Source organism: Protopterus annectens, chromosome 4.part0 (assembly GCF_019279795.1).
Source record: "Protopterus annectens isolate FY-2018-M chromosome 4.part0, PAN1.0, whole genome shotgun sequence".
Lineage (NCBI taxonomy): Eukaryota > Metazoa > Chordata > Ceratodontiformes > Protopteridae > Protopterus > Protopterus annectens.
Window position 1 is genome coordinate 858,115,448 of NC_056733.1, and position 14,120 is coordinate 858,129,567.

A 14,120-nucleotide genomic window follows, 5' to 3' on the forward strand; every position below is an offset into this window, starting at 1 on the left:
TTTTTCAGTTTTATTTATTGCTTTATTTGCACTTCGCAGTTGTAGCCAGGTTCTTTTGATGACTGTTCACATTTCTGGGTGTGAAAGCATCTGGTGAGAAAGTGTGAAATAAGGCTATTGTGAAAATCATTAGTGAATGATTAATTGAACCTTTTACACTTTACACCTCAGAAGACACAGGAAAGCTACTTTTCGAACTCGACTTTTGTACCTGTAAATAATGCCATACTGTAAGATTTTTTTTTCACTTGTTCCAGCTCGGGAAATATATATTATTGTCTAATTTGCTGGAAGTATACAATAATAAATATTGTGTCAGATACAAAGACTGGAATCAAGAGAAAAATAATAATGAAACATTAAGGAGGTGAGTAAGAAAGGTGTGTGTGTACACGTACATATACACACTCACATATATATGTAGCTCCTATAGCAGTTTTAGTGAGTAGATTAGGTAATTACAGTGAAGCAAGCATTTTAAATTGTGTCAGTGTTAAGCACTCTTTTATATTTGTGTGCACTAATACAACATATATATGAGGTGGAAACAAATGCAGTTATATGACAAAAGGACAGAAGAATGTATGTGTCATGTGTCTCTTATGGGTACCTTTTCCACTTTTAGGGCTACTGCCATGCTAACGTGATCTGACAATTTCCTGACATTCATTTTTCAGTAAAGGGTGGTGTTTCTTAGAATTTCCTTTACTCGGTTTCGTTTTGAGTTGACAGCTGCATGTAGAACATAAACCAGACTCTATCTCAGGATCGGAGAACAGACTGCGACCTGCATTGAAGTCATACACTTCGATTCCAGGACCTGGAGAAGATGGTCACTGCATTTCAGATTTAATTTATTTTGTATTGACTGATGTGCATGTAGCTTCTCCATCACACAGAGCAGCTGTGGGATTCGTATACCCAACCTCCGCATAAATGCATAATATTTAGTATATATAATCATCATTAAAAAACTTTTCCTGGCAGAAGGTACAACTTGTTCTATCAAAAAGAATTCCAGGGGCACCTTATCAGACCTCTTACAGAGACCAAGAATGGAGGACCTAAAGGTAAGTATTAAAGTCTTCATTATATTTATTTGCTTTCTTTGTCATAAAAAATACTAACAGTGGTGAGGAAAGACTGAGTGGGGTGTATCAATTAAATATCTCCCCCTTTTGTTCCTTAATTAAGATAATACCACTTTGTTGCCAGGTTAAAAAAGTGAAGGATTTTATTTCATTTTACATTAGTGGATGAGCAAATAGGTTTCTTATGTTACATAATGTTGCTCAGGGCTGGTGTTAGCATTTTGAGGCCCCCAGCAAATGTCAAGTTGGGGACCCCCTTAGGTACTTCCATTCTAAACATCACCCTGTCACTGCCACCCCTTCTAAGCAACCTTTTTGTTTATGCTACAAAGTTTTAGGTATAGTATGCACAGACTGACCTGTAGCTACAATTCCGTTACATTAGAGCAGGCCTGTGTACCACACTATGTTGGCCCAGTTTGACAAAGGGACATTCATAGTTACTGACATTTAGTTTTAACAATGATACATTACAACGACTCTATGTACAGGTCTGAACTTAAGTGAAATGGTGCCCTAGGCACAGCCTACTGTTTCAGCACCCCCACACGCACACACACACACACGCCCTCCAGTCTTCCATTTGTTTTTCCCATCTTTGGCTCCCCATACCATGTGCATTCATTTTTTCTTCCTTTTCTCACATTTTGCCTTACTCATCAGCTTTTTCAAGAAGCCATAACTTTCTATATGTTCCGAAGTGCATTTTAAAGTTTGTTTTTTCTTTTTACACATCCAGTGATGATTTAAACAGAAATTATGCTTAAAGAAAGAAATTCTCTGTTGCTGTTCAGCTTTCATTTCACTTGCATCCTTTAAACATACCTTTTCTGACAAAGACAGCACAGTAATAATCATTTAGGAAATAACTGAATTAAGCCAGTGCCCCCAGAATCCATAGAGATTTTAGTTGCTCTGGGATATATTTTAGGGGATTTTCCTAACTTTTAATTCAGTGGTGGCCTAAACAAAAATCACGATTAAGAAAAGAATTTCAGTCTTTTTTTTTTCAAGGAAGACAGAAGTTCTGCCTAAGGCTAAATGCTCAAAGTTGACAAAATAGTACCTTTATTAAGTAAAGAAGATTCTTGTACTAGCTTTTGTTGGTTTGACAACATATTAAGATAACTTGCAGTGGTTGGGAACCCCCCCAGGAAGAGGGGTCCCCCACGGACCGCAGACTTCACTGGTGCCTAAACCTGGCTATGCAGGTCATCATGCCATGAACCTGTAAATTTCATAACTTGCCCTCTCCCCATTCTCGGGGGGACTTCTATCCTATTTTTTTTTAATTTTATTTCTTAGCATAATAGACTACACTTCTAATATTTTCTACATATTGATTGTCATATTTGTCATTTTTATTACTATTATTATTATGTTTTTATTTCATCGCTGTTGACAACTCATGCTTTATTGTATTCTATGCAAATTGTAAGCATATATGCTCATTTTAATTACAACTATACTACTGTTTTATTGGGTGATCTCTAACTCTCTAGACATTTCTCCACTGCCCTCTGCTGAAAATGGTTATTTATTACAAAGTCAGACTTTTCCGGTAAACAAATGTCATTAAATAAATAAATGAAAACATCAATCATGCCAAAATAAACTTGTAAAGTTATACAAATATTTTACTTCCAAATATCCCAGGAAAAGTCTACATATAATGAGGCAAATACTGCAACCACAATGTGCCAAGTAACTAAAAGAATCCCTCTTAGAGATTTTTTTCTTGGAACAATTTCTGTCAGTTGCACCCAGAAAGCCATTAAATTTCACGCAGAACAATTAAATGCTGCAGCCCAGAATGCAGAACTTCCAAACTAGTCTTGTGATGTAGTTGTACATAAATATTTCACATCAGAGGTACACATGTATCGGTCATGTTCTGTCTGTAAACTAAATGCTGCAGCCAAGAATGCAGAGCTTCCAAACTAGTCTTGTGATGTAGTTGCACATAAAGATTTCACATCTAAGGTACACAAGTGCTGACCGTGTTCTGTCTGTAAACTAAATGCTGTGCCAAGTGCTGGTCGTGTTCTGTCTGTACGTGAGACAAAAAAAAAATCTGTTGCATGTTTAATATGGGATGTGAATAATGAAAGCAATGGCCTAAAGTATCCGGGGAATATAGAATCCAGAAGCACATTGCCTTATATTATGTATTAGTATAGAGGTATTAAGTGGTAGGCATTTACTAATACCAGTGACTTCTATCTAGCAACTTTAATAGCCTTTGAAAACTTACTTTAAATAAACAAATTCTCCCTTCTAGCATTTAATCCTACATACAAGTCAGTCCAATTATACCTGTTACACAAGAAAAGCAGAAGTGTTAAAGCACTACAAAAAATACAGACCTTCCAGTGAAAACTATGCTGGTTTGAGACCCTAAAGCTGATACTTCATTTTATAACAATTATGCCCTAAAAATTATGTATATACTTCAGGTCAGGAAGTTCAATAAATTCTTAATCTTCAGGCAATCAATGTTAATAAACAGCAGTTGTTTCCTCATCCTTTCTGCCTCTAGTCATATCGTATGCAGTTTCAAAATATTATCCAGGGTTTGCCTGTTCCTTACACATCCACATTGGCCCAGCTCAACAATTATTGTTAAGTCTCAATGAATCCCTTAGCAAGTATTACTGCAAAAATCTTGTAATTGTGATTTAAAAGTGGGATTGGATGGTAGGATTTTTAATTACCAGGCTCTGTTTTCTATTTTAATATCACCATTGCTACCAATTTTTTTCTATAAACAGGAAATATTTCTAGCCTTTAATATACTACCGAATATTTTATGACATATCAGAATAATACTCTCTTTACTTGCTCTCCATACTTCCACTGGTGACCCATCAGTCCCCAGGTATTTTACCTTTGCTTGTTTATTAGATATTCATCTATTTTCCCTTCTTGCATGGGTTTCATCACTTGTATCCCCTCATCAGTTTTAGACATCTCGATATTCTGCATGAAGCTTTTTAATTTCTTCAATCAATTTCTTCTTCTTTCATCCTTTTCTGTATATAGTTTCTTATAAAACTCCAAATATTTCTTCCTTTTCTTTCTCAGTTTCCATATCTCTGATTTCTGTACCTTCCCCCAATGTCTGCTATCTTATTCTTTAATCTATATACTTCAGTAATTTAGGTGTGTTCTCAAAATGTAATTGCTTTATTGCTACCAGTTTTCTTTTTACCATCTTTTGTGGGTGTCCAAGAAATTTATTTCTAGTTCTTTTAGCTCATTCCCTTCTTCCTGGCTGCTACTCTTTATGTTTATTTCTTGAAGTTATTTTATTCTTTTTTAAACACCTTCATTGAATTATCACTTGTGACATAGGCAAATTTACATTTATATAAAATTAATCAAACAGTATTAACAAGTTCACATTAACAAACATACTTCACATATATTGCTATATATCATATAACCTAAGCAAAATTACATAAATTATTCAATTCCTGTCCCCCTTTTTAAACGAGAAACATCGTTATTAAACCATCACTTACAACATATGCAATCATACATTTATATAAATAAAAACAAATCACACCAACACAATCCTAGTTGCAAGCATTTTATATGACAAACCATGCTGACACACTCCCAGCTGCAAACATTATACATCACTTATAATCTACCCAATCGTTTTCAGTCCAACATTACATCACTCATTTAAATCCTGCCTTCTTTTAAACCTCATTCCTCCCCTGTATGTAGTGTTCCCACAATTCCCATTCTTCAAATTTGGTTTGCTTCTACCCTTTTCTAAAGATCTCATTTCTGGTTGTTTTATCACTGTTACTATATTCACTACTTCTAATATAGTCTGTTTAGATTTTAAAGTTCTTTATTCTTGTTATTCTGTACTTACTGAACCTCACATTGTTGTCCTCCCTCCTTTTCTCCTGGTCCATAACTCTTCCCATAAAACCAGTCTTTAGCTCTTCCCAAACCCTTCCTAGGTGTGCATCTTGTATTTCCAGTTCCTTTAATAAATCATTTAACTGCCTCATCATCTCATCTCCTTTATGTTGATGTAACCAATGAGCTGGAAATCTCCAATGTCAAACTCTTGCTCCTATCTTAATGGGGCACATTTCCGTATAAATAGGAGAATTGTTCACGAAGATTCTAGTGTAGGTTCCCATATCACTAATTAGATATTCATGGTCTTTTGTTATATACATTCTATCTAGACTTTCATAGTTTCTAGAATAATATGTGAAACTCCTTGTGGTATCCTCACATTTTCCAACATCTCTGAGTTCTTAAATTGTCAAGTAAATGTTCAGAGATTTCTACACTATCTTTAAAATTTACCTTAATTCTTGCATATGTCTTTAGCAATCTTAACTAGATGAATATAAATGCTTACAAAGTGAGGCATTGCTAAAAGACCTGTACCAAAGCTATGGAAATCTTATATTATTATACCATTATAAAGAGGCAATCCTCAAAATGTAACCAACAACCATTGATTCATATCTTTGCTAACACCACTATTTTAAATGTTGAAACATGAAATGCATCAGCAGCAAATGTCACACTTATCCATCATAACTGAAGCTCAGCAGGGATTTTATCCTACATATTAATAAACTGACAGAACATGCACAACAAAAAACAAATAATATATATCCATATATCTATAAATATATGTATGTGCGTGTGTGTATGTATGTATAGGGGGGTGCAAGGGGGCTTGCCCCCCTGCAGAAATGTAGTAAACAGTGTGCATGGTTTTCATTTATAGTTGCTTTGTAGTTTTCAATGTTTTGAGATTCGATGTTATGACTTTTAGATGTTTTGAGGTTTAGATGTTGTGGTCTTGATGTTTTGAGTTTAGATGTTATGATCATTTGATGTTTTGATAGGTAACCATATATATATATTATATATATATATATATATATATATATATATATATATATATATATATATATAATGGGTTCCCTATTTAATTTCGAAATACTAAAATCATGAATTTTAGTATTTCGAAATTATAATAGCGAAGTCTTGAAATACCGGTAAACCAGAAGCGCGAAATTCAAAATCCCGAAGTATGGAGATTTTGAATTAACACTTCTGGTGTTGTGGTGTGTGACTGGTAAGATGTGAGTTTGGGTATGTATGTATGTATGTGTGTGTGTTGGTTAGGGGCTTTAGTGTATTGCAGTGTGTGTTTTGACTGTGATGTGTGTGTGCGAGGGTGTGTACAATGTGTGGGAGTGAGTTACCTGTGTGTGTCTGTGCGATCTCGGAGTTAGTATATATAAGTGGGGGGTGCAGGGGGGCTTGCCCCCCCTGCTTATCTGTAGTGTAGGATATTATATTTGAGTTGTGGGGGGATGTGTGTATGTGTTTGTGTGTGCTGTATCTGTAGTGTACTGTCGGGATTTTGAATTTCATGGTTGTAGGGTTTTGGTGTTTGGTGTGTTCGGCTATGTAATTTTGAAATACTGAAATTCGGGATTTCAGTATTTCGACATTACATAGCGAATCCATATATATATATATATATATATATATATATATATATTAATATTTAAGGCATGTAACTAATATTATTTGCCCAGAACATTTCAAGGCCTTTGACATTGTAAATCCTTCGGTACTATCAAAAATGTTATTTAAAGTGAAAGTTTTGTCCAGCAATTTCTCGAGTTACTCTACACATTTCACTAACAGATTTCAAGCTTTCTGAAAGGCCAACCATGTTTCACAATCTGAACCAGTAGTAAGACGAGTGTAGTAAGGGGTCTGTCACTGGTCGACTGCTAGTCAGTATATCCATAAGTCATGACTCTCACTATGGCCACATTACAAGGACATTGCACTATGCAGAATAACATAGTACTGCCATGTACACAATATGTGATTCCTGTTTTCCAACAAAACTTACAGTGAAGCTTCACTTCCCTACAGGAAAATGGGTCTCATGCCCCAGACTCATATTTTGTGTCATTATTTTAGTTGGTGTATTTGTTAACTAGATTAGTGTCTAGTCCATTGGTTCATAGGTATGTACTAGGCTAGCTGCCCTTGTGGGCCATTTTAAGCCTAGCCAGTTTCCCTTTTTGTGCTCAAATAACAAAGCCCATTGGGCTATAGATTGGTCTTACCCATCCCATTGTTGATAATTAGATATTGCCCTTCATGGGAATAACTTGGATCATATTATAGATAATTAGAGGGGACCTATGCATGGAATAAAGCATTTAGGAGCTGCATCTGTCCATTCATTAGTAACACATAGTCAGTCCTGGGGGGAGGGGATTTTCTGTTTCCCCATCCATAGATCTAAGTTGTGCTTGAAAATGGATAGGGATGAACTTTGTTTTATGTGGATTGGGAGTCTGTTCTACAGAAATAGTACCCTCTGTGAAATATACCTGTCCCTCCTAGATATTCTGTTGATGTTGTAATAGAGGTCTAGATCCCTAAACAGAGCATTTCTGATACCATATGACTTGTTGATGTGCACCATCAGTAATGGGTTGGAGGATGTCTTGTACGCTGGTCATGGGTCACCTCTTAGCAGTCTGTAGAATACTGAGTATATGACAGGGCTTTGAGTTGCTCCATGTAGGACATGTTATTTAGGCCTTGTAGCCTTCTAGTAAGGCATCTCTGTGTGCATTCCAGTTGGTGGATGTGTTTGGGCAGATGCAGGATAAAGGGAGAATTATATTCAATGACTGGCCTAACGATGGCTGAGTAAAGAGGGATAATGACACCCTAGGTCTAGTCACAATCCCTTTGTTTATAAGCTGTGTAATATAGGAGGACTTTCTTACAACAATAAACATCTGTTGGTAAAAAGTTAGGTCACTGTCCACATAAGTTCCCAAATCCCAAACAACTGGATCAATTCCTGTGGGAGAGTACTGTCAATGTGGTAGTTTCCTGGAATAGATGACTTGCCAAAGGATACAATAATGCAGTTTTGGCATTTAGTTTCAGACCATGATTTTGACACCAGTTATTTATTTGAGACAAACCTTCCTGCAGGATTGCTAAGTCATTTGGATTCATTGACTGCTCCTAGCTTGCTGTTATCTACAAATTTAGTCAGCCAGAGCCCTTTGGTATTTGCTTTTTTTGTTTACTTATGATTAAGGATGATTTTATTAGGATTGATAATATTAAAGGTTAGACTCCCTTTCTCTCTTTCCCATTCTTGCACCATGTAGCACATTGGGCAATGAGCACCGTTCAAAGCTCATTGCTTCTGTAGTGGTTACAGGTTTTAGGGGCTCAGGTTGCTAGCCAAGAATCAACCCTTCTCAGAGGGTGCACCACACATTTGCATGCACACACACTCACACCTAAGGACAATTTAGAGTGTCCAATCCACCTACATCATATCTTTGTAATGTGGGAGGAAACTGCAGCACTGGAGGAAACCCATGCAAAGCATGGAGAACTCTGCACTGAAGGCACCCCAGCCAAGAATCAAACCAGAGAACCTCATGCTATGAGGGACAATGCTAACCACTGTACCACTGTGCCACCCTAAAGGTTAGACTATGTGATATTAATTTTGGCACCACTAAAAATGTGGGTTATATAAGTTCATAGGAGGTTACTAGGCTAATGGCCCTAGGGCCTTTACAAGCCTAGCTAAGTTTTACCCTTATTTCCATGCTCAGCACCCATTGCCCCTGTCCAGAAAGACTGGAGACACTGTTTCATTGGCAGTAACAAATACACACTGCAGTGGAGAATCAAATATTATTGGTTTTCAAAGAGCTTTCCCTTTACTGATTATGACAGACACGGTCACTATCAAAAGCATTTTAAATGACAACTGGAAAATTCTTTGCCATGATTCAGGGAGTAGTCTATCTTGCCACCTGTGAATTGTGTGTTCAAGTTTTTACATAGGAAAAACAACTAAAAAGTTCAAAATCAGAATTTATAAGCATGTTCTTGCAATCAAGAACAAGGGCACAACTAATGCTCTGGGTAAACATTCTACTGTTTGTGATTCATTTAATAAGTTCTTTTTTTTTTTTTTTTGCTTTAGATGCCATTAGTTTATGTAACTTCAATGGGGATTACAAAGTGGGGCTTGAGTGCCATGAATCTTTTTGGCTAATTAGATTGAATGCAGATAAACACTCTGGACTGAATGTTAGTATTAACATCAAATATTTTTTTATTAGCTCAAGTTCTAATAGTGTTTTAGCCTAGATTATGGTGCGCAATGTTAGTCATGTTTATAAACCACAGTTTTAAAGTGATTACTTTTGATCAGGATTGGTCATTTTTACAAACATAGGCATTCAATTGTCTGTTTTTTTTCACACCACTATTATTTCATTTACAGTGTTTTTAAAGTGATGTCACTCACTTGATCAAGATTGGTCATTTTGCTAGCATAAGCTTTTAATTGGTTGTTTTTTTACACCAATAGCATTTTATTCCATGTGTCTTTAAAGTGATATCACTGATTTGATCAGGACTGGTCATTTTTATTTATACAAGCTTGCAATTGGTTGTTTTGTGGTCAAATGCCAAGACTTTTAAACTGAGATTCAACTGTACAAATTTAGATTCTGATGAAGTTCTGTAAAATTATTAAAGAACAAAAGCGCTTAATCTTTTAAACGTGTTACGAGTCTCCTCACTGTGGTACGTTAGAACTGTTTTTAGAAGAGTTTTTCAGTCTGTTCCTTCTACTCTGTTTTCTTGCAGGTTTTTAAATAATAAATAGGCCATCTTAGCTTGTCAAATTCTAATCTAATAAAAAGAATATATGGGTACTGTTTTCTATATAGGAGAATGCTATCTTAGATTATGCTGCAAATTGCATCTTAAGAGGAAAGAATGGTAGGTAAAGTGTTTTACATGATAAATCATTACATTTGTAGAGATTATTTAAGTGGTTTACTGTAGTTCATATTTCTGCAGAGAATGTGCTTTCTCCCCTGGCTACATTTACTTTTGAATGGTTGAGTACTAAAATACCATGTACTACTGGGATAGTTGAAATGAGAGTTCATTAGTCAGTGGTGGGCAGTGGTCCTGATGTAGCAAATTGTTGCTGTGGAAAGTTAGAAGATGGCTTTGTGAGAAATAATTAACTAGCTGCTATTGGTGATGGAGGTACAGTCAAGTTCTTCAGGCCTGGTGAACTGTTTAAATAGCATAACTGATTTATGTGTGGTTTGAACAGCCTTGGAGTTAACAGGTAGGCCCTAATGATGAGTCACAAACAATCCCCAGGATTCAATAAACTCCATGTAGACTCCGTATAGAGCCTACACAGAGTGTATCCATGTCCACAGCCACAAAATGTTGTCCTTAGTGCATACTGCATATTCATGATGTGCATTATGCCTAAGTGAGATTTCACTGCACGCCCAGTTACATTGAGCAGGAAGCCTCATATTAGAACACAGATAATGAATCCGTGTAAGCACCGACAGTCTGCCCCTATCATGCACCATCAGAAGAGTATGAAGGTCCTAAATGAAAATCCATCCATCCAGAATGACTATCTGAAAACCACAAATATTACTCCATCTTTTCTCCATTTTTTTTCTTTTTAGTTTTTCCTGCACGTGTGCTCGACGTGCTGACCCACTTGCTGATCCTTACCGGGTTTGTGCAGTGGGAGCACTCCTGTATCAGACATGACCCAGACATCTAAAAGTAGGAACAGGAAGCTTTCAATTAATATCACTGCACAGTGTTGTGCATCATGTAAACCCAGTAAGCAGAGCTGCGCTACACTAATACCATGGAGTTAACAATGAGTAGTAAATCTATAGTGACCATGTCATTTCCCTTGTGGCAACATGGGTTAAGTGTTGGAGTAAAGTGCAGATGGTCGTGGGTTCTAATCCAGGAAATGTAAACTTTTCTTATCATGATGTGACACTGCAGCTTATCCAAAATAAAGTGGTACTGTAAGGAAATAACAGTGGAATTGTAATGGTTGATTGTTTTTGAAAAAGGTGCATGCCACTTAGCATTGTGCAAATTTTGCACAGCAGTAAGTGGCGAGCACCATTTTCAAATGTATCAAAATCCAGACAGTGTGCACTCTCAGTCAATGCAACTGGCAGGAAAACATGGTATATAAATGGGAAATACTGGGAATTGCACATTATATATTGAGGTTTAACTTGTGCAGCAATGTCTGATGCAGGTGAAGATATACGATTTAGAGCACTGTGCTGGTGTGTCCAGGAGTTCAAGGTTTTTATTGGGCTCCTGGTTAGGGATCATGGCCCATGCCTGTTGCAGGAAGACTATACTGGTATCAATATAAAGCAGAAGCCTGGGATAGTTTGGCAATGGCACTTACCAGTGTGACTATTATCCCCCACACTGGTGAACTGTGCCATCACCACTTTGACAACCTCTGTAGGAGAAAGATGGATACCCTCGATCAGTGCATCAGGGATTGCCAGGCAGAGAACACCCTGGTGATGTGTAAGTATGATTTAAATGCATTACCTGAAAATACTTAAGCTGGCTGTGGTAAACAATGGTATTCATAATGGTTTTTATTTTCCCTTTTTCCACAACTGCAGAAGAGAGGGCTTTGAATGTGAGGTCCCAAGCCAGGCAACTGGAGATGATGAGAGAAACCTGTGGTAAGTAAGAATAATTATATAAAGCACTCTTACTGCAGCCTTAACAGTTATAGATGGATTAGTTGCTGTATCATACTTTGTTATGAATTTGGAAATGCATATCTGCACAGTAGCTTTCAGTACTATTTCTATCTAATGAAAATCCAGATTTAAGAATCATTGCTTGATCATTGTATGATTCTTGGTTGTCTGGCAAGTACTTTATATAGAAGTCAATAAATAAATTGAGTGTCAAAATGTTATGTTAACAGAAATCCTATGCAACTATCCATGTGTGCAATAGCAACATTTGAAATATGTTCCTAATTATGAGTCCTTGTACACCCAATTTTTTGATATGTCCAAATATCCTGCTCTAAAAGGTGAAGAGATGTGGTCTGAAATGCAAAGCAACAGTTGCACATTCCTAGATAATGGTGACCATGAGTGTATAAAGTGTAAAACAAAAGAGAGTTTGCATTATATTGTATTCCAATTGAATGTACAGTACTACAGTATATATCACATTTGGCTTGTAATACCACACTCCCCAAATATACAAATCCTCTGATTACAATACTTTGTTAGCTTTTCATCAATACAAATATAGTACTGTCATGTAATCATCATTATAGCATATGTAGTGCTGACTTCCAGGCCTGTGGCTGTCATGGCTTGCTGTCACATGTAAGCACTGTACATGTAGTCCAATTAATAAAGGGATTTCCTAGTGTTGTTATTGTTTAAAGTTCCCTGTAATGGAATATAATAAAGTTATTTTTGAAAGATTGTTGTATAACGTGAAGTTGCTAATGTTCTCCTTTTTTTCTCCCCCCCCCCATATCTTCTTTTTGTTATTTCTGGATTACTTACTTTTATTATGATTTCTTGTTATTATTATTATAATATTATTTATTTAATCATATTTCTCATTATATATATTTTTTATTACTTCTTATGTTTTATGTATAATTTTCTTTTGTGTTGTAACTGTTAAATACTTTTCCATTTTTACTATATCATTCTGTTTGTATTAATATTAACATATTTTATAATGTTTGAATTTTTTTATTTTTTAATCTTTGATTAAATTTGTTTCATGTTTTCATGTGTTATTTCATTTTTGCCTTTGTTTTTTCTTTATGCTATTACTACAGCACAGCAGAGTAGGGCGGTTCCTGGTGATCTGCCTACACTCCCCTCACTGGCTGCAGCACCAAGGCCCAGCACTTCTGGGCTGCCATCTGGTGGCACCCCTTCCCCTGCTGCTCCTGCCTCTGTAGGGAAGAACCATAGTTATCCATTTCTTCGACAGTAACAACTGGGCACATGTACACATTCTAAGCTGTGTTTGGATGGTCACCTTCAGAGAGAGGGGTGACAGCAACTTAATTGCATTGTGAAGCCAATTGGACCAAATTAGGCGTGTCAAATAGAAACATCTTTGAAATGTAGAGCTATGTATGGGACGGTATTTTTAGGGACAGGTGCCCTTTTTTTTAAGGAGAGAGTGGAATTTTGGGGAAGGGACATAAACAAGTCTGGGGCAGGCAGGTTGGGAAGGTGAGGAAGCATTTGCAGATATACAAGACATACAAGACAAAGACAATGTCAGTGAAGGACACAAGTCGGGAGTGACTACCTGGGTTGGGTTGGGGTGGGGCTGGGGGAATCATGAGCCTATGGACATCATGTTTGATGACAGTGAAAATCAAATCTTCACCCAATGGACTGTCATCACTGTCAACTTAGTGTACCAATGGCTACTGTGTCTGACATCTGCATCTCCTTGTGTTACTAAGTATGACAATGGACAGCAGCGTCTCCACTTGGCATAGCTGTGTATCAATTGTGTGGTGCACAATTGTATGCACCAAACCTGGCAGTTCAGCTTAAGTGACAAAATCACCCACACACTTCTGCTCCCAGAGGGAACCACAGCCCTATTGTTTGAGGCAGAACTACCTGAGGGTGCAGGTAGGACAGAGGCTGTGGGGGGATGCCCCCAGGCTGCACCCCAGAAGTGTTGGGCCTTGGTGCTGTAGCTGGTAGACTGAATGTAGGCATTCCAGGGGAAACTGTCCTGTCTGCCATGCTGTAGTAATAAGAAATAGAAACAAAATTGAAAAATGAAATAAACATAACACAAAATAATGTACATAATAACATTTACATAAAACATACTTAATACAAAATAAGTATAATGGAAAATATGATTAGATATATAACATAATAACAATAAAAAAAGTAAAGTAAGAAGAGAAGGGGTGGGGTAAAAGAAAAAAAGAACATTAGTAACTGTACAGATAGTATACAAAGCATTCCTCAAATAATATACTATATTCTGTTACATTTTACTTATAACAATAACAAATGCTAATAAATACCTTTATTATGTTTAATACCACCCTGTTGCTAACAC

At 36.6% G+C, this 14,120-nt stretch overlaps 1 protein-coding gene across 4 annotated transcripts in view; it reads left to right on the plus strand.

Annotated features, from left to right (window-relative positions):
* Nucleotides 1-724: 724 nt before the first annotated feature.
* The window catches only part of LOC122799629 (colicin-E1-like), a 782,744-nt gene continuing 769,348 nt past the window's right edge, over nucleotides 725-14,120 (plus strand). For 3 of the 4 annotated variants that reach the window (XM_044068818.1, XM_044068817.1, XR_006364484.1), the window contains exon 1: nucleotides 725-1,070. In XM_044068818.1, coding sequence (XP_043924753.1) covers nucleotides 1,056-1,070 — 15 coding nt within the window. In that variant the 5' untranslated portion in view covers nucleotides 725-1,055. Of the gene's footprint in view, nucleotides 1,071-11,656; nucleotides 11,720-14,120 lie in introns of all 4 variants that reach the window. The other variant, XR_006364485.1, reaches the window with a different exon arrangement.